This window comes from Rhamphochromis longiceps, linkage group LG22 (assembly GCF_057381845.1).
Source record: "Rhamphochromis longiceps isolate RC_006_pf linkage group LG22, R_longiceps_female_GT1.1, whole genome shotgun sequence".
Taxonomy (NCBI): Eukaryota; Metazoa; Chordata; class Actinopteri; order Cichliformes; family Cichlidae; genus Rhamphochromis; species Rhamphochromis longiceps.
The window spans coordinates 10,245,690-10,270,079 of record NC_140577.1 but is presented as its reverse complement, the minus strand read 5'-3'; the positions used below and the strand labels follow the sequence as shown (position 1 = coordinate 10,270,079).

Here is a 24,390-nt window from a genome sequence, read left to right as displayed (position 1 = left end):
TTTTGTACCCCCAAATGAAATTCAGGGATGATGGATTGAGTGAGGGATTTGTTCACGCCTTTTAGCACTTACACCGATGGCTATAAACAATTTTGATATGGGAAGAAAACCTAACCAACCATCACATGACCACGGATTGGAGTTTGTAAGAAAATTAAAGGAGTGAAGAGTGATGACTGGATCCATAATGCAGTTAAGTTTAAACTATTTAAATTAGGGATTTTGAAACCAGGCTTTACTCGTTACTGTCTATCTTTTATGCTTTCCAATTTCAGTGTAAAGATGGAGGTAATGTATGTGACTACTTATATGTGCTATTCGTTTCTGCTAAACGACTATATAATAACCTTTGAGAATCACAGTCTGGCATCATTTACTTCATGCACAATTTACTATAAACTGTTACCAATATGTCTTACAGTCACCACTGGGTTAACTTCCTCACTCTGGACTCCAGGGAGCAGTTGGTTCCATGAAGTAGGTCCTTCATCTGCCACAGATCGCTTATGGTCATGTTATAGATGGCTAGAGCGGAAAGAACGGATGGAGGGAAGACGGGAGATATCAAAAGGGGGGACAGAGGGGTGGGTCAGGAGGAAAGCGCGATGGGGTGACAGAGGATTGAGACGATGAGGGCAGAGCAGGGTCACGATTCCATGACTGCTGGAGCCCTTCGGATCTGAGAAGCATGGCACACGGCATCACTAATGAAATCCGTGCCTTCACTCGTCTGGCAGCGAAAACCGGGAGGGGCTGGATGAGTCAAAGGAGCTGGAGAGAGAGCGTGATTAAAGTGGAAAGAACACAAGGAAAAACAGGTGTGTGGGGTGGAAATAAGAAAAAGTAATAAAGAGAGAAATAAAAATTAGGAGAGAAAGAATGAATGACGGAGGAAAGAAGATGAGGAAGAAATAGAGGAAGCCTCATCTCCATACACTGTGATAGCAGGCAGATTTGAATTTAGGGCCCGTCGTTCATGGAGCCCCTATAAATAGGGACGAGGAGCAAACACCGAGCAATTTTGTCGCAATTCCAAACACAATGCCTGATTGAGGGCAAATTAAAATGCAAATGCAATACTTCCATTTTTTCCAGATTTCGCCCACGAGATAAGCGAAGGGCCGCTGTTCCTTTCATAAAGTGTAGAGGTGTGTGCGAGTTTGTGTGTCAGTGTGCGTTTATTCACAAACGTGTGTATGTGTTTGTTTGTCAAGTTTGAAATGAGAGGAGACAGGAGGGAGACTGGAGGTGAGGTTGTATAAACAGATTAGATTCAGTATTGTCCTCTCCGAGCTGCATTTCAATCGTCACCGTCTTTTCCTTTCCTTCTGCCCTTGTCCACCAGCAGTTTCAATAGACCTTTAACAAGCTTCACTCGAATTAACAACGTAAAAGAACACAGTCCCATTAGTTTAATAAATCATAAAATAATTAAAAAAAACTTGGAACTGTTTATTTGACAAAATGAAAAAAGTCCACTGCTCCTTATACCTAAATATTTGGATTACAGTGAGGATATTAGAGGATTATGAGGCATTTTACAAGCTGGCATAAAACAGCTTTTATGAGCAAAGTTTAATGCTTGACAGAGCCTGGTTCACCCCCTTAATTGTTGCAAAGCCATCACTTCACCATATGTATTCGAATCTTTCCAAGTCACGGGGTACAAACATATTCGACTGCTGTGGTCACATGGTCTCACTGAGCAGAAGGTTCGTAGTACAAGCCAAGTGGAGGGCAAATGTTGATGGTAAAGTGCCGCCCAGTAACCAACGGTTACACTGTAGATCGAGGTTGAGCCGTGTACTGTTTACCAGACAGATACAGTAGGGTGTTTTAACCATGCAGAAAGAGGGAAGAAAAAAAATGAGATCAGACCCAATGACAATTTAAAACAGAAAGTGACAGGCAGGCAGGGAGAAAGAAAGAAGAAAGGAAAGGATACAGACTAAACCAAACAGCTTTTGCTTTAAGCTACTCTTTAACTAACTGAGCTGAATTTTTCATCAGCCTCTATTCTCAGGGGGTGGCCGACTAAAAGCAAGCTTTCGCTGCGTCCTCTCACTGCGTACGTGTCCCTGAGGTGTGTATGTTTGTAGGACAAGAACGACTGTCAACGCAGTAAGTCACATAAGTCTGTCACATGCGGACTGTGAATGAGGACATGTGATTTTTTTTTAAACATAGCTTTGCAAACTTCGAGAAAAATGGAATAGAAAAGTGTCAGTTTAAAAGGACATGCTAATATATTCACTATTAACTTTGTGCTGTTGGGCACTTTCTAAGCTCTTAGTTATTTTTCCATCCCCAAGGAGGCCTGGTGAGAAATGAAAGGAATGACAGACCAAGGAAAAAAAAGAATTTTAAAAAGGGATTGCAGACAACAAAGAAGAGAGCTGACATCTACGAGAAAGATCAGCGCCGCACTCTAGATAGCGGAATGACTGGAAACGTTGTTTATTCTAATATTACTGCAGGATTGTGTTTAATTATTTTTATATTACTTGTCAATAGCCAGTGCTTACACTTAAACTTACACAGATGAGCTCAGATGAATAAATGTCAATGAAGCACTGATCAGACTGAGTGAGAAGTGAGTTCTCAGCTTGGGAGAAAAAAATACTTCCTAACATCCTGAGACACCTTGTACGTGTAATGTGGCCATTTTTGTCCGCAACTGATCCCGAGACTGATGATCGAAGAAAAGTCCTCTTAGTCATCTTGGCTCGATAAAGGACAGTTTGTTAATTAACCCAAGTCTTGTGTGATGCAGTGTGAGTCAGACGTCTGAACGATGCCACCACTCTGCTTCATCATCAACATCCCCAAAAGTTGGAAAAAGAAAAAAAGAATTCACACGCTTCAACTGCATGATATTAGAGGAGACCTTTTGTGCTCATTTCAAACTCCATATTTTTTTCATAAAAGTGGGCTCCACTAGAGTGGCTTTGCATGATTCATAGTTCAGTAATCCTTATTTATCTTATTGGGCCTTTGTGCAGCCTGTCACTTTATGAACTGGTGGAAAATGCCCATTTTAACTCTCTCTCCTCTGACTTTAAGCCAACTTTCTTTCCAACTTTCTTCTGAGTGGCTGCCTCTCGCAAGCAGAAGGTTTAAACAGCAGGTGGGTGGGGGTTGCTGTTGTTCACAGCCAGACATTAAGGATATCAACTCTCGCTGGCATCATACATAACCAAGAGTAGGGGGAAAAAAGAACACTGTCTGAAATGATTTTAAACAGCTTTTTGGCTCACAGGGTTCACTGTTAGTATTCACACGAACCACCGTAAGAATATATTACAAGAATCAAGAAAAGTATATTTGATTCATTTGATTAAATACACTAAAAAAAAAAACCATAAATGGAGGCCAAATGTTGCCAAATTAATGATAATAATATTGATTATAATAACTTTTGGCTTCCTGGTGAGTTATCAAATGCTAGTACTGATAGTCTGTGTACAGCACACAGCACAGAAAACAATTACATTTCAGAAAGCGATAACCAATTTTCATACGCATATAAATCTGTACAGTCCGGGCCGATGAACAGGCTACTATTGAATGCTTTAGTGGCATTTAGTGATTTATTTGCAGGCTCCTTCAAATAACCTCCATTACTTTGCCCCCATCCAAAACATAGACACACTCAAGACTTCAGAGGCAGGCAGGTAATTTGCCATTAACTCTAGCCACTCAATCCCTGAAACACTGCCAACTTCAATTGTGTTAGTGAGTTAGATAGACTAAGACAATGTGAAAGAATGCGAGAAAGAAGGAGGGAGAGAGATGGGGGGGGGGGGGGGGGGTCAATTCAGTAAGCAAGACAAAGTGAGTGAGAAAAAAAGGAGGGAGGAAGGCACTTCCTTTCACTTCCTTTGCCAAAACATCCTTAGGTGCCCTGGAGACAAAATCTTAGTCACCTCAGCTCAGCACCAGTATGACCATCTGACCACTGTAGCATCACTTAATAACAGCCACATATCTGTACTATATGTACATAATCAGGCAGTGTTTTGTGCAAACATTAATTGATCCACATTTAATCCAGTCTGAATAGAGGAGAGGAGGAAAAAGCCACAGTCTAAAACCCACAGTCAACAGAGTTCGCAGAGCAACGTGCTATTGTGTTGTCTTGTGTTTTGTTCAAATGCAAATTCTACTGCAAAAAATTAATCTTACAGGCAGAACAGGAAGTGTTCAGCCTGAAGAATAAGAAGCCCAACCACACATAAACAAGCAAAATGGGAGAAATTGCCTGCATCACTTTTGCACACAGAATAATGCTAAGTAACCCTGTTAAAATTATTTAAATATACCCAATACATGAGCTTCCAGTGCTTACGTCCAGACACGGACCTACTACACAACAGCCACGCACAGCAAATGCATTAAATGTGAGGGCAAACCAATTATTGAAAATAAACCATTTCCTTGCCAAGGTACACTTGCAGACGGATATGGCACCACACACCCTGTCCTCAAGAAATCTTGAATAACCATAGCGAGCTCTTTAGCTAAGCAGGAGGGTATATACTGAATAAACATGTAGCACTTTAAGTGCCTAATTAAAAGAGAAAAGAAAGCTTAAAAATATTATTAAATAACTCATATTCCTATCACATGTAATATTGATACTACCAGTCTAAAATGTGACCAAGCATGTGTGACTTTGTCAGGTTGCTGTCGAGGTGGCAATCTCCAAACCAGATGTTGGACACCATAGGTGAAGGGAACCCTCAAGCTGAAGATAGAGCTCTATCAATCTTTGTTAGCCTGTAGGACCCTGGAGACAGCTGACAGGTTCAATGAGGCCATGGAGCAAGCCTTTTGGGTTGAGATCAGAGTGATTTTCACAAACCGTCAGATGACTCAGGAGGGGGAAGCAGCTTCCTACCCAGTCTTAAGAGCTTCAAAAAAAGAAGGCAACTGGACCGCTTTACTTAAAGAAGTCCAGTTGCCTTTTTTAAAGCTCTTACGACTATCGTGGCCTGAATGACTGAGAACCTACACAGACAGCTTTCTACCCACACTGTGTAGGGTGGGGATGGAGTGGTGCTGACCTCGCATGGGGATAAGCCATATCGAATGAGTGTTTGCCCTTCCCCTTGTTCCTCAAGGGTCTGGATGTTGTGGGGCTCTCCCGGTTGGCTCACCTCTGCAACAACACGTGAAACATGGGGACAGTGCCCCTGGGGTGGTGGCAATAATAATATTAACAAACCTTTTTAGAAAAAAGTCAAATAGACTCAAATATAATTCTGTCTGTTTGCTGTCAAAGATTCCTTCCTGCATCTAAACGTACAATATTTATTGTGGTTGGCCAAACAGAAAAACTGTTCTGTTCACAGTTTAATGTGTCTGTGCAGATAACACCAGACTCACTGCTTTCTGCACTGTAAGTGCAGAGTTTCTCGTTTCACTCAATAAGTGGATCCTTGCTACACTCATTTAAGACGTGCTTTACGAGCAAACCAACCAAAGGCAATAACTTTACTCTTAACAATTATATGAACATTTGTCTGCTGTTATCAGATCACTGGCAATGCTACATAAATGATTAGGAGAGTTACATTGGAAGGTATGTTTATGAGACAGATTGCAATAACTGGGCACCCAAAACAGTTAGTCACGCATGCAAAAAGGTTTGCTCGCTGTAGCATCTCACACCTGATAAAGGAAAGCCCCAGTAAGAAAGTGTGCTTTAGGGTGCAACAATTTAGATTAGCCTTTGAATCCACCTGAAGCACGCAGCTTGTACTTGCAACAGTTGCTGAGGTTTATCCCCCCTGTGCCACACAGAAACAAACACACACACACACACACACACACACCTTCCTTCTCCCCTTTGCTTGTGCAGTTTTCTCTCAGCGGCTTTGGCTGCTACAACTTGATTTGCACATTTTCCTCTATGATATAGCATCTGCAGTCTTACTCTACTAGTTCTTATCCTGGCATCCATCTGTGATGTGAAAAAAGCAGGATTCACCTACTTTACTGAGTCTGTATATTGCTTAGCCTTCTTTTACTATGCCAGTGAGAATATTTGATGCTTCAGGCATGATCATACACTTTATAAGTTCTGAGTGACAAAATTAGAGTACATGAGATCTCACTGCGTCAACATAGTACAGAGAAATAATTCTGCCTGGTGCTCACATTGTTTTGTTGAAGAGAAATGGCTGGCTGGTCTTTGAAATAACCGATTAATAAAATGCCAGCCTCTTTGATTGGCTGGCTGTCTGACAGATAGACAAAGTGCTATTTGCCTCTGACTAACTTGATTATCAGCTGATTTATTTATTTATTTTTTTTGATTGACTGCTGGATGCCTCACTAAATGCAATCCTGGCTAGCAGTATTAGCGGTTGCTTGCTTTCCAGTTTACCTGACTAAATGACTGGTTGTTCAGCCAGCTGGTTAACTGACTAACTGATTGGTTGTTTGGCGTGCTGATTGGCTGGCAGACGAATTGACTTGTAAACAGGAAGGCAACATTTAAAACAGAGGAAGCTGAGAAACAACAGGAGCACACTCCATCCAACCATCCTGCACTGATGACACTCTGATTGCAATCAAACCCAGACAAACAAAAATATTCACGTGAGTGCACACAATGCTACATGTTCAGAAATATACTTAAAGTCAGTATATTAACATGAATGAAGGCATGCACAAAAAGCCTAAGGAAAAAAAAGTGGCATCCTTGGGTGGCATGGTGGTGATTTTTGGATTTTGTATGTGTAAGCCTTCTGCCACAATAAAAAAAATATAGTTATACATAGTTATCTGTCTCTCTATATTGGGCCTATGATGGACTGACACCAGAAGGAACAGCTCCACTCCAGGTGTGTTAATAAATTGGATAAACAATTAAGATATGGATGGAATGGACAGAATCGATATAGTTAATGTGCACCGAGAAAAGGAGCTATGGTGATTATTTATCCTAATGAATTAATACTGGATCTGTCCAGATCAGCTCTGTGCCAAATTTCAGGCCAGGTCATTACCCCCATTATCTTCCTTATCAGCTCTGCAATTAATTTTTACTTAGTCCCTTTTCTTCTTTTCTGCCACTTTTGCCCTTTTTCCAAATTTTCTCAGCATCTCCAGTTCATTTCCTCTTCCCCTTCCTTAGTCACCCCTACAGTAAACTGAGCAGAATAAGTTTCATCCACCCCCCACCCCACCACTTAGCCTATTACTGTCTTTTTCATTCTCCTGTGCACTTTTGATAAACTGAGCTGATCTGGTCCCATGCTGGTATGTTAACCTTCCTTGCCACACACCACATTACATCCTCTGCCACCTACAAAGCTCACTCACGCCCAACCTCAACTGCTGATAAACTGAGAAGAGCAAGTCCCATGCTGGCATGTTAACCTGCCTTGCTCACTCACCTCATTACATCCTTCGCCATCTACACTTCACATACTCGCAATCATTCGCCCTCAACCTGGTCAGTAACACCTTTCATTAGAGATATTCTTCGCCACAGGGGGCTATCACTTCAAAGACGCCCTGCTTTCCTCTTCTGTGTCTGTGCTGAGGGGGTTCCAATGACAGGGTGCATGGGAGGGAGAAACAGGGTGAAAGGGGTATCATAAAAGTGACTGAGCCGGAGCGGCACGATTTATGTATTTATTCATCACCAAGGAAGCTGCGTATTAAAAGGTCAGGCAATTTTCCAGGTCAGCGCCCAAACCCACACGGTGAGGAAGCAAAGGGATAAAAAGGACAGGAGGAGAGGAGAGACAAGAGAGATAAAGAGAGTCAGAGCGGCTGAGATGGCAAGCCGGTAAAGGTGATATTGGCAGTTGGACATACATCAGTGCGTTCACACTTGAGGATGTTTTTGTGTGTTTATAAGCCAACTTTACCTGAGCACTCTGCATAGAGTGTTTGTTTGTGTGTGCAAGAAAGAGAGTGCATGTATGGCATGTGTATAGATTCACTTCTCTCTGCACACCGGCTGTGGTTAATGAGTTTGAAAGGCCAAACGCCTCTCAGAAAGATTAATGGGGTTTTCTATGCACAGGGTAATGGTTTACGAGGTCCAGCCGGACACATTTCCAACATGACGGCCATTACCACCACAGAACAGAAGAGGAAGGAGGTATCACAGGTAAAGACAAGGACGACATGAAACTGCTGGGCGATCACCGGGTAGAAAATAGCGTGCGTTAGTCATTCTAATCTATATCCTCGGCCATCAAAATGGCAACCATTCCTGTGCATGTGCACACAGCTTGGTAATTTAGATGACATGCATCACTTATTGCAATAGGCAGCAGCACTCATTACAATACTTTTTTTCTTTTCAATTTACAGTTTCAACAGGAATAGTGTTTTTCTTGAATAAGTTTTAAAATATCCTAATTGCTACATATTCTTATCCCAGTCATTTATGAAAACCTCCATCACTTGCTGTGTTTTTGAGCTACTCTATTTAGTCACAATCACCTTTAGATAAAGGTTCGGTGACAGCACAGGTATTTTACAAGACTCAGTAATCGGGTAAGAAGCTGTTGGTTGTAACATTTTAAAATGTCTCTATCCATCTCTGATGTAATCAAATTTACTTTATTTTGAATAGCTAACAATTTTTATTATTCGTTAATCTTGATGTTAAACACTATTCTGTATACATTTCTGGTATTTTAGCATTTTATATGAAGCCTAGATTCTTATTCGTTGTGCAGGAAGGCGTCACATCAGGTGATTTTTCTTTTCTAGCATCACCTGACCTCAAAAATACAAGCAGAGTCAAAGAATTATCTTCAGTAACAAGTCTTTACCCCTGACCTTCACATCACTGAGCCTCACAGATAAACTCACAGATAAACTCAGCAACCCTTTTAAAGCACCTTAAAAACCTACACGAGTGTAGGAGAAATTGTGATGTTTTGAAAACATCTTTTTGAAACAGCTTTTTTTCCTTGCTTCCTACACTTGTGTGAGTGCAATCTATTTCATCTTCTACATGTTTGAGAAGGGGTGGGCAACTCCAGGCCTCGAGGGCCGGTGTCCCTGCAGGTTTTAGATGTGTCCTTGAACCAACACAGCTGATTTAAATGGCTAAATTAGCTCCTGAAGTTCTCCAGAGGCCTGGTAACAAACTAATCATGTGATTCAGGTGTGTTGACCCAAGGTGAGATCTAAAACCTGCAGGACACTGGCCCTCGAGGCCTGGAATTGCCCACCCCTGTGTTTGACTATGCATAATCATTGTCAATGAGTTACTGTAGTTTATATCTATATGAAATCAAATATTCCTTGATTATAATAAAGGAAATTTAGGCTGTATTTTACAGGAGTACATAGCATCCACTCATTTATTTCAACACATTTTACTAATCAAAACACAGCCTTGTGCATAGGCCTTGTTAAAAAAGTCTGAAGTGCTACAGTTTGACTCAGCTTAGAACTGCCTGTAACTGCCAAAGCTGCTATATCCCTGCAGTTTTGCACCAATATTACATAGCAGGACATATTGGAAGCAAGCACCACTGTAGAGGGGACAGAAAATCAGAGAAATTTAAGAAGAACAAGCATAATCCAGCATTTAATCATGTAAAAACTACTGAGTGCAGAATGATGTACAAATAAGTCAAAGTGTTTTTGTCCCCTGTCTTATGTGTACAGTCTCATCAGGTCAAACATGGAAAGCATTAAAAGGGAGCTTTCACAGGTCAGTCAGCCTCGACCAGAGGTAGCAACGCACACACTCACACAGCAGAGGAATGACAGAGAGACGGCTGGGTTCACTAGAGGTTTCAAGCATGACATGCGTATGCATGTTTACTGCTGAGAACATCTGTGAACAGCCTGAACAGAGTACAAGCCTCAGTAGGTGTGATTTCTCATGTGTCCCTAAAACATGCACAGCGTGTTGCTATTTAGGTCACATCACTCTTACGTAACATGCGGTGGACGAGTGGATAACATTGCCTCAGCTGCTGCCAGCCTGAAGGTTCCAAAGTATGTTGAAAGGACCTTCAACCCAAAAACAGAATTCTCAGTATTTTTTAATATATTAATATGAAATATTAAACTTGAAATTTTGAGCCCAACTCAGAGAACATCAGCTGTTGAAGCAGGTTTCCCAAAACATCACACTTACAACCAACTTTGATCTTAAGTGGATCGGACCAGTGGAACTCCTCTTTCTGTCGGCGCAAAGAAGTTATATATTTTAATATAGGAAAAGAAGTGCAATTTCAACAGTATATCTCAGCTTTTCTATATGATAAATAAACTGTGTTCCAGAAAATAAAAGCGGTAGAGGTAGAAGGAGTTTAGTTACTCATTTCCCAGACTGTCCTGTAATTATAAAAGAGAAAGATTTTGTTAATTCACAGAAAATGACCTTCCCCCCCACTGTGGATACACTTAAAAACAACCAAATATAATATATAGTAGATAGAAAAAATCCCTGTTTATTCACCATCATTTAATTATTTACCGGTTACTTAACTACTTTGTACGGTGGCCCTGAGAGGCCAAATGGATTGCAACTTAAGAAAACACCAGCAATAAGAAAAATGCTGCAAAAGCACACAAAACACAACGGAAATAGAAAAACGAAAACAGAAATAGGAAAAACAAAAACGGAAATAGTAAAAAAAAAAAAAACAGATTTCCGAACGCACAAGGGAAGTGTTTCTGGGGAGACAATAACCCGACGCACCAGTTGCAGGAACCAAAACATGTTAGGTAAGTGTGTTTTAATCTCATGATTCATATAATACTGATGACGGATTATTAGACTAATAGTCAGGCTAACACACTCACCTCTCATCTTTTGTTTCCTCGCAAAACCTCCACTTCTAATAAGTGTCTCCCAGCGCAATTCATATTTGGGTTCCTACAACTGGTCCGTCGGGTTATTGTCTCCCCAGAAACAATTCCCTTGTGCTTTTGGAAATCAGTTTTTTCCTATTTTGGGTTTTCCTATTTCTGTTTTCGTTTTTCCTATTTCCGTTGTGTTTTGCGTGCTTTTGCAGCGTTTTTCTTATTGCTGGTGTTTTCTTAAGTTGCAGTCCGTTTGCTGGGTCAATTCTGGTACACAGACCATAGGTTTGACACCCCTTAACCTTAAAGGCTTTGTGGAAACTGAATCAGTATTATCTCAGGTAGGCCAAAATTGACCAGACGAATCTTCAGCAAGTTTGCTATCACAAAGCAAAACAAGGTCCAAATTTTAGATTTGTAGCACTAACAGCAGGGTGTACAGTGGGTTGTATGCCCACAACAAATGGTAGAGGTAAGTAAAATTACACAGCATTGATCTTGTCATTTTACTTTTTTTATATGTGGTTGGTGCATGCCTCTGTCTGCATCTATGTGCTTTATACACATTCCAGGAGCTTTATCGCCTCCACGGCAGTGTGATGTGAATTCTGTAAGGCCACAAGCCTCAATTGAGGTTGATGGTCTCTAAGACAACACTTTAAAGGGAGGGCAACACATTTAACCTCAAGTTACAGCTCCTTTCCTAACATTTTCTACCAAAGCATGGTCTCTGATTTAAAAGGAATTGGTGCGACAGAGCATGCATTATCAAAAAGTCACATCTGCAAGTGGGTAACCACAAAAGGTCATTTTTCGCCCAGGGCTGGGTGATATCAAGTTTTAAAAGTATTGCATATAGCACTGCATAAAGCGTGTCTTCAGTAAAACACCTCCAGTGTTTGCAACTTACTTCTCACTGCACTCTTTGACTCATGCACATCTGCCCCTATTATCCCCCTGCATCTTAAGCTTGTTCTCAAAATTCTCCTGAAGCAAGAAGGCATAAAGAGAGCTGGTTCAACAGTGAATAACTCAAAGTTGAAAGCTCTGTTTTAACATTAAATATACACGTGCGTAAAGAGACACTAAGAAACACAGTGACTGCACAATCGAGGCAGCAGTACACAAACAACTCCTTCAACATGTGAAAAAGGAAACTGAAAAATATTATTTACCCAGATGGGTTTTCAAGGGCATGAATTTTGGACTGTCAATACATTTGGCCTGCAGCTCCTAGAAATCTAGAGATGGAATGAGCAAACTCTTACGAGCTTGAAATACTTGCTTGAAATCCAGCTTGTTTTTCATACCAAAGCCTAAATGAGTGGGTGAGTTTGTTTTCACCACTGGTAAAAAAAAAAAAAAAAAAAAAAAAAAGGAAATGAAATGAAATGAATGGAATGAAATGCTGGGAGTGTGAGGGTGGCAGACTGACTGAGCTCCACCAAGTTGTCAGTTCAATTCCCAACATGCCCACCCACATCAAGTCTCTCGTTAATGTTGTTACTGTTTACTCTCAATGCAAAACACCCTGAGCAGGAAAGTCTGCCAAGAGCACAGTTACAGCTTCTCACAAATACACATCAGTGGCATTTATCAACTTTAGACATCTTAGGACAGAAACGCCTGCCAACAAGTGCTCCTCTAATCCATTAGTATCCCAACAAGAGTGGTAAAAATGAATAATGTGTTCAGAGTATCCATTCTATCAGGTAGTCTTAACTCTGAAAATCTGTGGGTGGAGACGTTTTTAATTTATTTTTTCTTTTACATTTACACTTTTTGCATATAACCTTTGAAAAACCTTTAGAAAACAGGCCCTTGAGATGTTTACATAAGGCTCTGGCATGAAAGCACATGTGAATTCACTGAAGTATGTCTCGTTTTTTCTTCATTTTGGGCTTCAAGATTTTTACTTTGCACTCTTCACATCTTCAGCATTAGAGGATTTCTTTTACTCTGCATACTCATATTTACACACTCTCTATGATGCAATAATATCAGAGAGTTTTAGAAAATTTATGATACTACCACAGTGTCCGTTTTGGTTGAGTGTAACCCACTTTTTCCTCCATGTGTCTAGAATTTACAGATGTTCCCTAAAAAAATGCACATGCTTAAACACAGAGGTTATACATACTGTGATTCCTGTTAAGATAACTATTTCTGTATTTTAATGTTCTTGAATTTTAATGAGTTCAGGTTTTGAAAATATAACCACAGCATTTATAATATTTTTTATTTAATAAAAATGCTAAAGTCCCAATCTTACAAATTTCCTGTTGTGACAAACTGTTTAGGATGCCATCCTCTTCCACTTAGCACTGTTTGGCCAGGTTTGTCATTTAACTCCAATATTTAGTGCGCCTGCGTCAGCCAGCATGCAGCCTGTTTCAGTTGCCCCTGCTTTTTGTCTCCTTAATTTAACTTTTTCTTACTTTTTTCTTTGTTCTTTACGTAGTATTTTAGAGTGTTTGTTTGTTTTAATAGCTTTCTTTTGATTACATAATTTCCTTAGGGAGCAATAAAGCATTCTGATTCGGATTAAGACAAAATGCAACATCACAAGATGCTGTCACCTTAAAGAAAGAATGAATAAATATTCAGCTACTGTAGATTCCTAAGCAAACAGTTCACTTTTTCCCCCTGCTCTTTTGCAGAGAATCATCTGCAGCATGTCAACCCCTTTTTACCCACAGCTGGAAATTTCCAGGCAGGGAAGAAGGTAAACCTGTTTCATTTACTGAGAAGAACTACAGTTTAAGTGTTAATAAATACATGAACTGGCTAAGAAAATGACTCTCAGCTCGATGTTTTACAAGATCTAAATGTATATGACACACCGAGTGACAGTCAGATTAGGGTTGAATGGTCAGCTGAAGACCTGAACATTGTAGGGAATTCATATTGTTCACACTTAGTTGGAATATTTCTAGGATGTTTTCTGTCCCCTGTAAAAAAATAAATAAATTTAAAAAAAAAAAAAAAAGTGGTATTATGGTGGCATAATATCAAGTTGAAACAAAATAGTCTCTGCTGTCCATGGACAGATAGCACTAACATTCATACTCAGTTTCTGATTTGATAGTTGTTTGCAATGTAGATCAGTTCAAGATCTAGCTCTAAAAATCAGAGGGGATGGAAGTGGGGGTATATTTTTAACCCCATTAAGCGTAAAAATAATTTAGCAGAGACAGAAACATGAACACCCACTTTAGCACATTGTATACTGGTGTACTGCTAATACACGCAAAGCAAAAGAAGTAATTAAATGCTACCATTGACAGCTGTTAAACAATTAACTCACCTGGTATTTGTTGCTTGCATTGACACATCCACAAGAACCAGAACAGACATTAAAAAACAACAAGTAGAATTTCAAAGCAGTTTCCTACGGGTTGAATGTTTACTTGCGACTGTGGTTAGCTGCCAACAGTTTACTGATGTGACTGTAAGTCTCACGAGCAGAAGTGCTACAGTTTAGAAAAAAATGTTTTGAATTATCTTTTTCACTATTGACAACAGATGTAAAAGAGACATGGAAAATGTTTGAATTTCACACTGCAGTTACACATACCTGGGTTTCTTGACAAATTAAAAACATTATTTTTGACGGTATGCCCACCGATCTAAGTACAAAAATGCAAGACCATAATGTAACATATAACTGAAACATCACTTAGTCCGTTAGTTGAGAAATGCTCCATTATCACTGTCAACAGAACGGTTTGAATGATATGCTTCCATTTGTGAGTGATGGGTTTCTTTTATTTAATGCAGTAAATTGAAAATCGTTGGGTTTTCAACAGTTTACCAAAAGATTGAAACGTATAAAGAGATCATCTTGGACTTTAGGAAATTGTAATAGACCTTTTTAAACATTTTAGAATGTTTAAAATCACATATTCAAATTAAGGAAATGACTTGTAGGATTAATATGCTTAAAATAATCATCACTTGCAGCTAGTAACTAACTAATTAACTGTATGAATGTAGCACTGTGTTCAAAATATAAATTATGGTTCTTTCTTAATATAAATGACTATTAAATATGGTGAAAAACTGCAAATAATGCAGAGTTATTATAGAATGGGAAACAGAATAATTGTAATTTTCACTTATTTACTATGTGAAAAGCATAAAAATAACTGCTACAATGGCGCTGAGCTCAAACTAATCTACCCACAGAAATAGGTAGAAATAAAATGATGTAACCATTAACAGGAGCAAAACGTCCGATTTCTCAAGCTGTACACAAATGTAAACGTTAAATATCCTTGCACTGTAGATAAAAGTTTTATGATTCATTTCATACGGTTCAGTTTTATTAGATTTGTATAGCGCCAAATCATACCAACAGTCACCTCGAACACTTTATACTGTAGGGTAAAGACCCTACAATAACAGAGAGAAAACCCCAACAATCACATGACCCCCTATGAGCAAATTACTCAGGACTATAAGGCACTATATAAATGACAGGCAAACAACAGTTTAAGAATTGATTCATAATGTTTTTTAGTCTCTCACTGAGGTCTATTTAATTTCCTGTCTTTGCTGAAATACTTTTGCTGCAGCAACGATTCAATTAACCCACACGCAAATTAATAACATTTCATCTCATTTTAATAGAATTTACAATGTCAACAACAAGTTGGTCAAGCTACATTGCACTTTGATTACGCTCTTTCCAAAACTGCACAGTCTAAGGATGCTTTTCAGTTCTCTTGTAATAACAATCACAGCCAAAGTATGAAAGCCAAAATGGAAAAAAAAAAACAACCCAGACATTTCTCTCACGTAACATGGCTGCAAGCCAATGCGAATAAGTATGTGAACACACATACAGGCTGTGGTATTCATATGCATAGATAACAGCTGAAGGAGAGGTTTCAGCATAGATTAATCAGTTAAATGAGCAATAAATGTGTAGTCCATCTGCACTTCCTTCATCTATCATAGACAGCTGCACAAAGCCCCTTCGTAACTGTCCAATATGGCTGAAACACCTGCTAAAAACCCCCATTGTTCCCTCCTACCTCTAAACACACACAAAGATTGCTCTTTTTCTCTTCCATACACACACTCCCACCCTCTAGTGATAGCTCATTCTTGCGGACCCAGCAGAATAGCCCAGATCCTATAGTAGTCTCTTTACACTACACTGGACCAAAAAAAAAAAAGTAGGTGACCCCTACCGGTATCCAATACACATACATTACACATCCGCTCTCTTACACATGTAATTTATCAGCCTTTCAATTCCCGTGGAGTGGGGGGTAAATACGAATCTGGCTGAGCTGCTGAATTGACTTCTTATATTAACTCTTAGTCTGTTTGATCACATGAAACTTACAAGTGTTGTACAACAATGAGTGGTGGCAGCTTACAAGGCCCTCATCTCTAGCTCTCTTCCAACCGCCTTTATTCCCCTCCAATTTTCTTTCTGTCACTCCCTCCTACCTGTGTCCTTAGTCTTGAACTCAAGACACCGCCTCTCCCCTTTCTCTGCTTGTAACACGTAATTTTTGGGGTGAGGCTCCACCATCTCCCTCTCCCTCTTTTAATTTCATCACACCTGTGCCTCTACCCTCCCTTCTGCCTCAGCCCTCGTCTCGTCTTTCCAGAAAATGACAGTGTCCCCGAGGCCTTGACAAGAGAGCGCTGCACTGCTACGCCTGCCATCTTCACAAATCACTCTGACCTTTCATACTCACAGAGGTCAGAGTCATCTGATCTAACATGCACAGGTCTAAAGCAGTCCTTGCCAGCCAACGAGATGGTCTAGTGCATCGGTCCAGGGCCGTGGCAGCAGAGCAGAAATAACCTTGCAGTAATCACAGGCAATTAGCTCCAACTGATGCCTGGGAGGGTGGATAGCTACCCCTTTGCCAGTCTGGCAATAGCTGATGATCCCAATATTAGTAAATCAGATTGCTTCTAAGCACTAATTATAAGATTTAGTGATGATATGACATAGGAGTACAGTTTAATAAATATATAGATGAATTAAACTGCTTCCAAGTCAACAGAAGTATCTGTATCTAGATAAAGCTGTTTTTTGGCATTATAAAACGTTATCTATGTAATTGGCAGGCAATGTACACACATTAATCCAAGATTTGCCTGTCCTACTTAAACCAGTGCTTCAGTGTTTTAGCACAACACTTAAAATCAAAGATCTGTGGCCAACATCGGTGCAACAGTGACTGTGATAACACTGGATCTTACACATTCCATAATAATTAATAAATAATTTCAGCATTTCTAAGATTAACTGTCAACATTTTATTTTCAGTATTTCTGTTAAATTGGCTATTTTATTAAGGTTAAAGAATGAGGTGCATATGTTACGGTTTATCTGTTGCTTATGTGTCTAAAATGCTCACAATAATTGCTCTGGGGAAAATAAAAAGCCTCACATTATTTGTGGTAAAGTCAAACTCCAGACCAAACACAATGTAGATTTTTAAAGCGGTGCTGTTGCGGACGAAATAAATGGAAATATGCAGGTTGAAGCAAATTCTTCCTGGGCAATGCAAATAGAGGTGAAGATGTCACTATGCAAGATGAAAAATGCTTTAGCCTGAGCGTTTTTCTCATACCAAAACTTACTGACTTTACTTATGCATGGGCATACAGACACAAACTGGGGTAAATAAAAACATGAAAGAACCACAATTCCGGTTAAGGTCTGGGATCACTGGCTGAGCTGTCCACAAACGCACCTTCTACACAGTCAAAGGGTCAACAGGTACACTGGCACAGAATTCAAGATGTAGTCTTATCTCTGTTTTAATGCTATACCTTTCTAGCATGTAAAAACCCCACTGTTAAAAAAAGTCTAAAGTCTCTGAAGAAATCCATTAGAAATAGTTCAGTTCAGTCTCAGTTCTAAGGATCAGTCACTGCATTATAATGAAACAGGCACTTTGGGTATGTATGGATATTGTGGATCTATCATTAAACATGTTCGATCATAAAAATACTAAAATTGTATCACTAATATTTCAGTTTTACAATGCATTACGGTAAATAATGGTACCTGTAAATATGAAATTAGATATGGCATGCTGGTTTGGGAAGAGTGCCAGTATAATAAGGCTCTAGGTAAACAATAGACTGCTGCATGTCTGCCAAGAGCATAGTGCAGGCAGTTCACAACAGTCATTCTGATGCAGCGAGCAAGTGAACAAAGCTACGGTCCCACAAACAGGATAAACTCACAGGTTACGCTGCAGTTTCTGAGACTCTTCCACCTCACGTTTTCAATCACTCCACTCTTCTCTCACTCTGCCTCTATTGTTCTGTATGAGGGTTGTTCCCTCTCTCAGCTTAGGACAGGATGGATGGATGCAGAGGGAGAAAGGGAGGGAGTGATGGAGGAGAGAGAAAGTAAATGAGATCCCAATGAGATGCCAAGGTGCGTTAGCGGTGAGGTGTGGGGAATGAGAAAAGAGACCTGAAGGGAGGAGGAGTGGCTAGATTGACTGTGTGTAATGCGCTAGAGTACGATGGTGGACACCCGGCTCTGCCTGTCGGAACCCCCTGGTCATATTAGTGTTTGCTAAGTCAGCTAAAGAGGTTGAGCACATGCGCAAGCAGGAAGAAGATGGAGGAAAAAAAGAGGAGCAAAAGAGAGGAGAAATAAGAGGGTCATGTGTGAGAGGACGGGGGGAAACAAAGAAAAACAGGAAGAAAGAAAATAGAGGGAGCGCTAAAGGAAGGAACAACAACATAAGAATGTAGCTGCACATTAAAGAGGCAGGAAAATGCTGCTGGCACACGAGGGGAAATGAAATAAGAGCACAGAAATACTAAATGATATATAGAACTGGGAATAACAGCTACTGAAGGATTAGAATAGGCACAAGGGCAGACCAAAAAAGGGAATCATCAGGAATGCTAATCAAAGAGTGTGTGTATATAGATATATGTATATATATAATGCAATGCATTAGTAGATACAAAATTTCAAATGCCTAAACGCACAAATGCAATTCTCTGTTGAAAAGGCCGTCGTGTGCCTGAGCTTCTTGGTTAGAACTAACAGAATGCATGTAGACAGGTGGGTAAATTGCCTCATTTAATGTGGATATAATGGGGGAAAAAAGTGGAGGGAAAAAAATCTCCCCTGTGTTTTCCCCCCATCTCTCAAATCCTTAGGAACAGCGAGAAGAATTGCTGCCAATACAAGCCTTCAGGAGCACATTGCTTTCACAGCAATTAATCGCTGTCACAACATCAATTAAACAAAAGCTAGCATCCAAATCCGGCTACCCAGCATTCCAGAGAACCAAATCAATCTGGCAATGCTTTAGAGGAAATGTGTGTATGGGTAAATGAAGAGTACAAATGTGGGCATGTGACTTTTCATATGTGAATGAGTCTCTGCATGCGTGCCCACAAAAAGGGGCCTTTAGTACCAAAAAAATGCCACACCATGTACATGCGAACAAGTGTATGTTTCATTAGAAAGCCTGCATGCAGGTGCAACGTGTGCATGCCAAGTGAGTGTGTGCATTTGACCGTGGGCTGCATGTGCGCCAGTTCTGCTCTAATGTGTGTATATGTATAATGTATAATGCATAATGCGTGTCAATGATGTATGGGTGTAAAGTGTGTCAAGTGTGCCAAAAGTAGACTACTTTTCTCAGAGTCAATATTGGTTACTATACACTACAGCTGCATGTTTGTTTGTGGCTTTACAGTGACTTTACACCTGAACCAGCAGCCAGAAATGCATGTCCATTCAGCAGCTTGGGTTAGGCTGAATGATTAAAATCTCAATTTGTCTACAATATCTTGGATAACTTGCTGGTGGTGAAAGTATTTACCTGTGGCAATCAGCCAGGGTGCTGGTAAATCACTGGACCACAGCAGTACCTTCCCAGCTCTCTCACACACCTCAGTGCAGATGCAAACGGGCAATTAAACAAGCCAGCAATCCACATCCTAATCCCACATCAGCATTAAATCTATATATAATCCCCCACTGAATCACACATTGTTCTCCTGCATAACCACTGTTTCATAACTTCATTTAATGCCGCTGAAGAGCCAAAGAGAGGAATTAATGCCGCCGCCTCGCTATTTAAAAATTGATGAAGAAAAATAGAAGGTAAAGTGAGCTGAATGGGGAGATTCATACAGTCAGATAAGCACTGAGTCAACATCTTATAATGCATCCCGTGGTCCGCGTCACAGCTTCAGTGACTGAGTATGAAAAGACAAAGAAACCAGTTGCACAAAGATGCCGCGACGAAAGCCTTCCGTACAAGTCATATCTTTGTGGCAACAGCCCGAGGATTTCTTTTTCATAACGAGGACGGCTGTCTGAACCAAACTCACTTCCTGAATAAATCATAAAGTAAATGTTAAAGCAAGCACTGGCTCTATGTGGGATCACACATCTGTCACAGCGCATAGTCTACACTTTGTGCCTTTACAGCAAAATCTTTAAACTTGTGCACATCACTATTTTTTTGTCAAGTTTACCATCTAAATTCTGTAGCACTGCTGTTAAAGAGTAATCCGTTGTTTTTGTTTGCTTGTTTTGTGACAAACTAATAAACTAAAGTGACGTGTTTGTCTGTGTTAAACTGAAAGATTAAAAAATCTGATCTATTATCCGGACGCTTGAGAGCCGTCGCTTTGAATTCAGCACAAATGCGTTTTCTGTCACACTACAGCTTTTTCAAACGCATCTATCGCTCCATTATCTGGTAATCACCGCCTCTCCATCTATCTCTCTAATGTTTTTCTTTTGTTTTTAATTAAAAGTCCGCCAACATTAATTTCCTCTTATGCACCTGCTTCTCATCACAGGATAAGTGCAAATGTCAAACTATCTTTACGGCGGACATCTGTCTCCTGATTAAGGCTGCCGTAGCCAGTTTGGGAACAACCGATCCGTTAATTTTTTTCACATACCTTCTTCTGCATTGTAGTCTTTCACTTCGTTCAGCAATAATATCCAAAGCACCGAAATCAGCGTTTTACGGAGATCCATGTTTCTCTGGCCAGTTCCGCGGGGCTCTTGTCATCTCTCTCCAGCCTGCGCGCAACGCACCGCAGCAGAGACGCACTCAGTGTTTGAATCGAGCGAATGCCGTCTGGGCAAGTAGTGCGGGATCCGGAGAGCCACGCGGCCTATTTGATATCTCGGGGGAGGGTTCTGAAGGGGAGATTGACATCGAGCGAGCGCAATGAAGTGGGACGCGGAGTAGTGGGTACTGCAGGGTCGACCTATCAAGGAACTGCAACCTGGAATCTTCACACCAGGTGTTTTCACTATCTAGAGCGAACAGACCCGAATCCGCAGTAGAGCTCCGTTTTCGCTTATGTCGATGTCCTCACAGAAAGTGACGTGAGTAACTTTGCTGAGTAAAGACCAGGGATATTTGGTAGTTATATCATGACGTGTGTTAGAGTTTAATGGGGATTATTTGCTTCTGTTTTCAAAGTATTTGTTCAGTGAGCAGCAATTCTGAGAGTAATGTGCAGGATTGAGGGGACGTCCTGAGTGGGAGGGTAAGGAGTCCTCGCTTAGCTGGTGTTGTTTCATTTGGATAGTGCAGGATTTTTTTAAATAATATATATGTAAATGTAGCAAAGCAAGATTATATATACAACATATACCATATATAATTTAAATCAAGCTAATTTAAATCAACATTGTAAAGGTTCGCGCTTTACTTTTGGTGGCTTTGAAAATACAGAAGTATTGAGCCAGCTTAGGCAAAAAACAACAACTTTAAAGTTGCACAGTGGGTTTTAATCTAATTAACAAAAACAGTTTAAGATATTACAGTCTTTTCCTTTCAATTAACACACTGACTTGAGATCATTTCTGTAATGAAAATCACTATCCTCCCCATGAGGGCTACATTGATTTGGTGCTACTTAAAGTGAGGAGACATGCTCATACCATTCTGCAGCAAGCAAGTAATATTTAGCCTTTTACAAGGTTTGTTTGTGCCTCAGTTTGAGTCCTTAAGACAGCAAGATGAATTAAAACAATGAAAATACTGTTTCAAGGGTTTGCATCATTGTAACCCAAAGACTATTACTTAACAGTCTTTTGTGTCTTCCCTCACTGTCATAGCCACATGCTGAAAGACAGTGTACACACACACACACACACACACACACACACACACACACACACACACACACACACACACACACACACACACACACACACACACTACTTTGAATTGATCATTCTCACAGTTTAGCTTGGAAAGCAATACAGTTTATTGCAGATTGTCAAGCGAGATACTGTTTTTGTAAAGCGAGAACTAGTGATGTGAACACAGGTTGAAACTCCAATCAATAAAATCTTTTCTGAACACTCAGAAGCGAGGCCTGCAGGAGATTCAAAGGAGCATCTTCCCTTTATACGACTATTTTTAAAGAAACGAAAAAGAAATCATCACATGTGCTTCATTTAAAATATGAGAACAGATTGATCTCGATGGCATGAAAAATGTCTCTACACAAACAGTTCATATGATTGTTTCCATATAGATTCAGTTATTTTGATCTTGTTCATTTACATGTCTAACTGTTCTAGGTAGAATCACTCATTTTGTCACTTACTTAAACTGAAATTATAGCTGCATAAAACCTGATTTCAGAGTTCAAAATTGAAGCCAGAAGCTGAAAATAAATAATAATAATAATAATAATAATAATAATAATACATTTTATTTAAATAGCGCCTTTCAAAGCACCCAAGGACACTGTACAACAGATAAAAACTGGAAATATACACAATGATAAAAATAGAAGATAAAAGTTAAAACATACAGTAAGTAAATAAGTAAGTAAGTGGGGAAAAAAAGTAAACAGCCTATAGAAATGCCTCAGTGATATCCACCACTTTGCAGCTCTTCAGTGTGTATACACTGAAGAGCTGCAACCTTGGCTATTTAGCTACTTTTCAAACTTTAATGACATGGTAATTAAAAGGGTAGTCAGCACACCTAATTTCCCCCTTAAGCAAGTCCTGCAACTGCCAGACATAAAGCAGCTCTCTAATAAATGTAAGTACTTTTAATAGCGTGCACACACATAAGCTCCCCTTTCGTGCAATTGTATGCAAGCACACTCTAACACAGTACAGTGTACATTCTTCCTCCTATATGCTTCATAATACGCGGTAAGAATCATCATCGCAGTTTTCACCCAGCCCCCTCGCTATTTCTGCTCTCTCTACTCGACCACAAGCTCGCGCACACACATACGTATAAACACACACTCACACACAGATTATGGCCCATCAGCCTGACTGATCCTCCCCAGCAGGGGGGCTGGTAGCCTCAGCTCTGGGAGCTGATGAACATGATCATCTGTCCTCCTCTGTGGTCATTACTCACCAAGGACAGAGGCCAACAGCCCCACTCACTCATTCTGTGTCTCTCAGAGTCCATTATGTACATGCACACAATCGTCTATTTTTTGCTCTCAGTTTCACATCACATATCTACCACTTAAATGTCTGGCAAATTTCAAAGCTTAAATTCAAAATGTGGGATCACATTTGCTGTGGTTTTACCACAAAGCCCACGTGTCCTTGTTCAACTCACCTTATCACGCTTCTGTGCTGGCAACAGCCAGTGATGGGGGTATTATGTTTTTGGCTACTCTGGCCAGCAGATTTTCATGAAAAAAAAGGGTATTGAAGGAATTTTGAATTTGACACACAAATTCACAGGGCTTCATGGGTGAGCTGGTTGTATTTGGGTGGTCAAAATCCAAAGTTCAGGCCTCTGAGGGCTCAGGAGGTATGCAGCAGTGATAATAAAACTTGACAAAAATGTCCGATTGGATAAATCGATGATGATATTAATATCTGAAAAGTCAAAGGTAAATTTCGTTGTGAGACTGGTGACAATGAAAACTGTGGAGAGTGTGTGAAGAATCCACTGCCTAATATCTTTGCAATTACATTCAAATTTTAAACCTGCCATGGTTAAAACTTTCTGTTGTATGAAAATCAACTGTACCTCCTGGTCATTCACTTAGACGGCAAGCATACAACTGCAAGGGAGTTATACTTTTTTAAAGTAAGGAATATTGTGTAGTTTAGTACACACTAGGGAGTGTTTTTGGGGAGCAGGATGGTAACAATAGAACAATAAAATAAACTATATTTCCCACAATTCATGGAAGGATGAAAGAACATGTCACTAGATGGAATTATGTGCGACACTGGGGATATGATTTGATGAAGCTAAGGGCTGCAGCTTTGAAGTTGTTGAGTTTTTTCCACCAGATTTAAAAAAAAAAATCGATTCCTTTGTTCAAAGCATTAAAGGAAAAACTAAAACAAAAATAGCCAAAACTAATTGTTTACATTTGGTTAAACCATTAACAAAATGTAAACAATTAACATCTATGATGTAATGCAGTGATCTCTACTACTTTTAGCATGCTAACCAGCTTGCCTTGACTTGATCCCTTGTAATATTGCTTTGAACTTCATGATAGTCAATTAATGTAGCCTCTACTCTGCCCTCTGTCCAACAAAAGAGATAGAAGATCCAGCATTGCTGAGAGAAGATATTATTCTGCTATAATTCA

At 39.9% G+C, this 24,390-nt stretch overlaps 1 protein-coding gene across 1 annotated transcript in view; it reads right to left on the bottom strand.

Annotated features, from left to right (window-relative positions):
* epha10 (EPH receptor A10) overlaps positions 1-20,945 on the bottom strand; it is a 168,425-nt gene extending 147,480 nt beyond the window's left edge. The window contains exon 1 of the mRNA XM_085395208.1: positions 20,734-20,945. Coding sequence (XP_085251334.1) covers positions 20,734-20,812 — 79 coding nt within the window. The 5' untranslated portion in view covers positions 20,813-20,945. The remainder of the gene's footprint in view (positions 1-20,733) is intronic.
* Between the last annotated feature and the right edge of the window lie 3,445 nt (positions 20,946-24,390).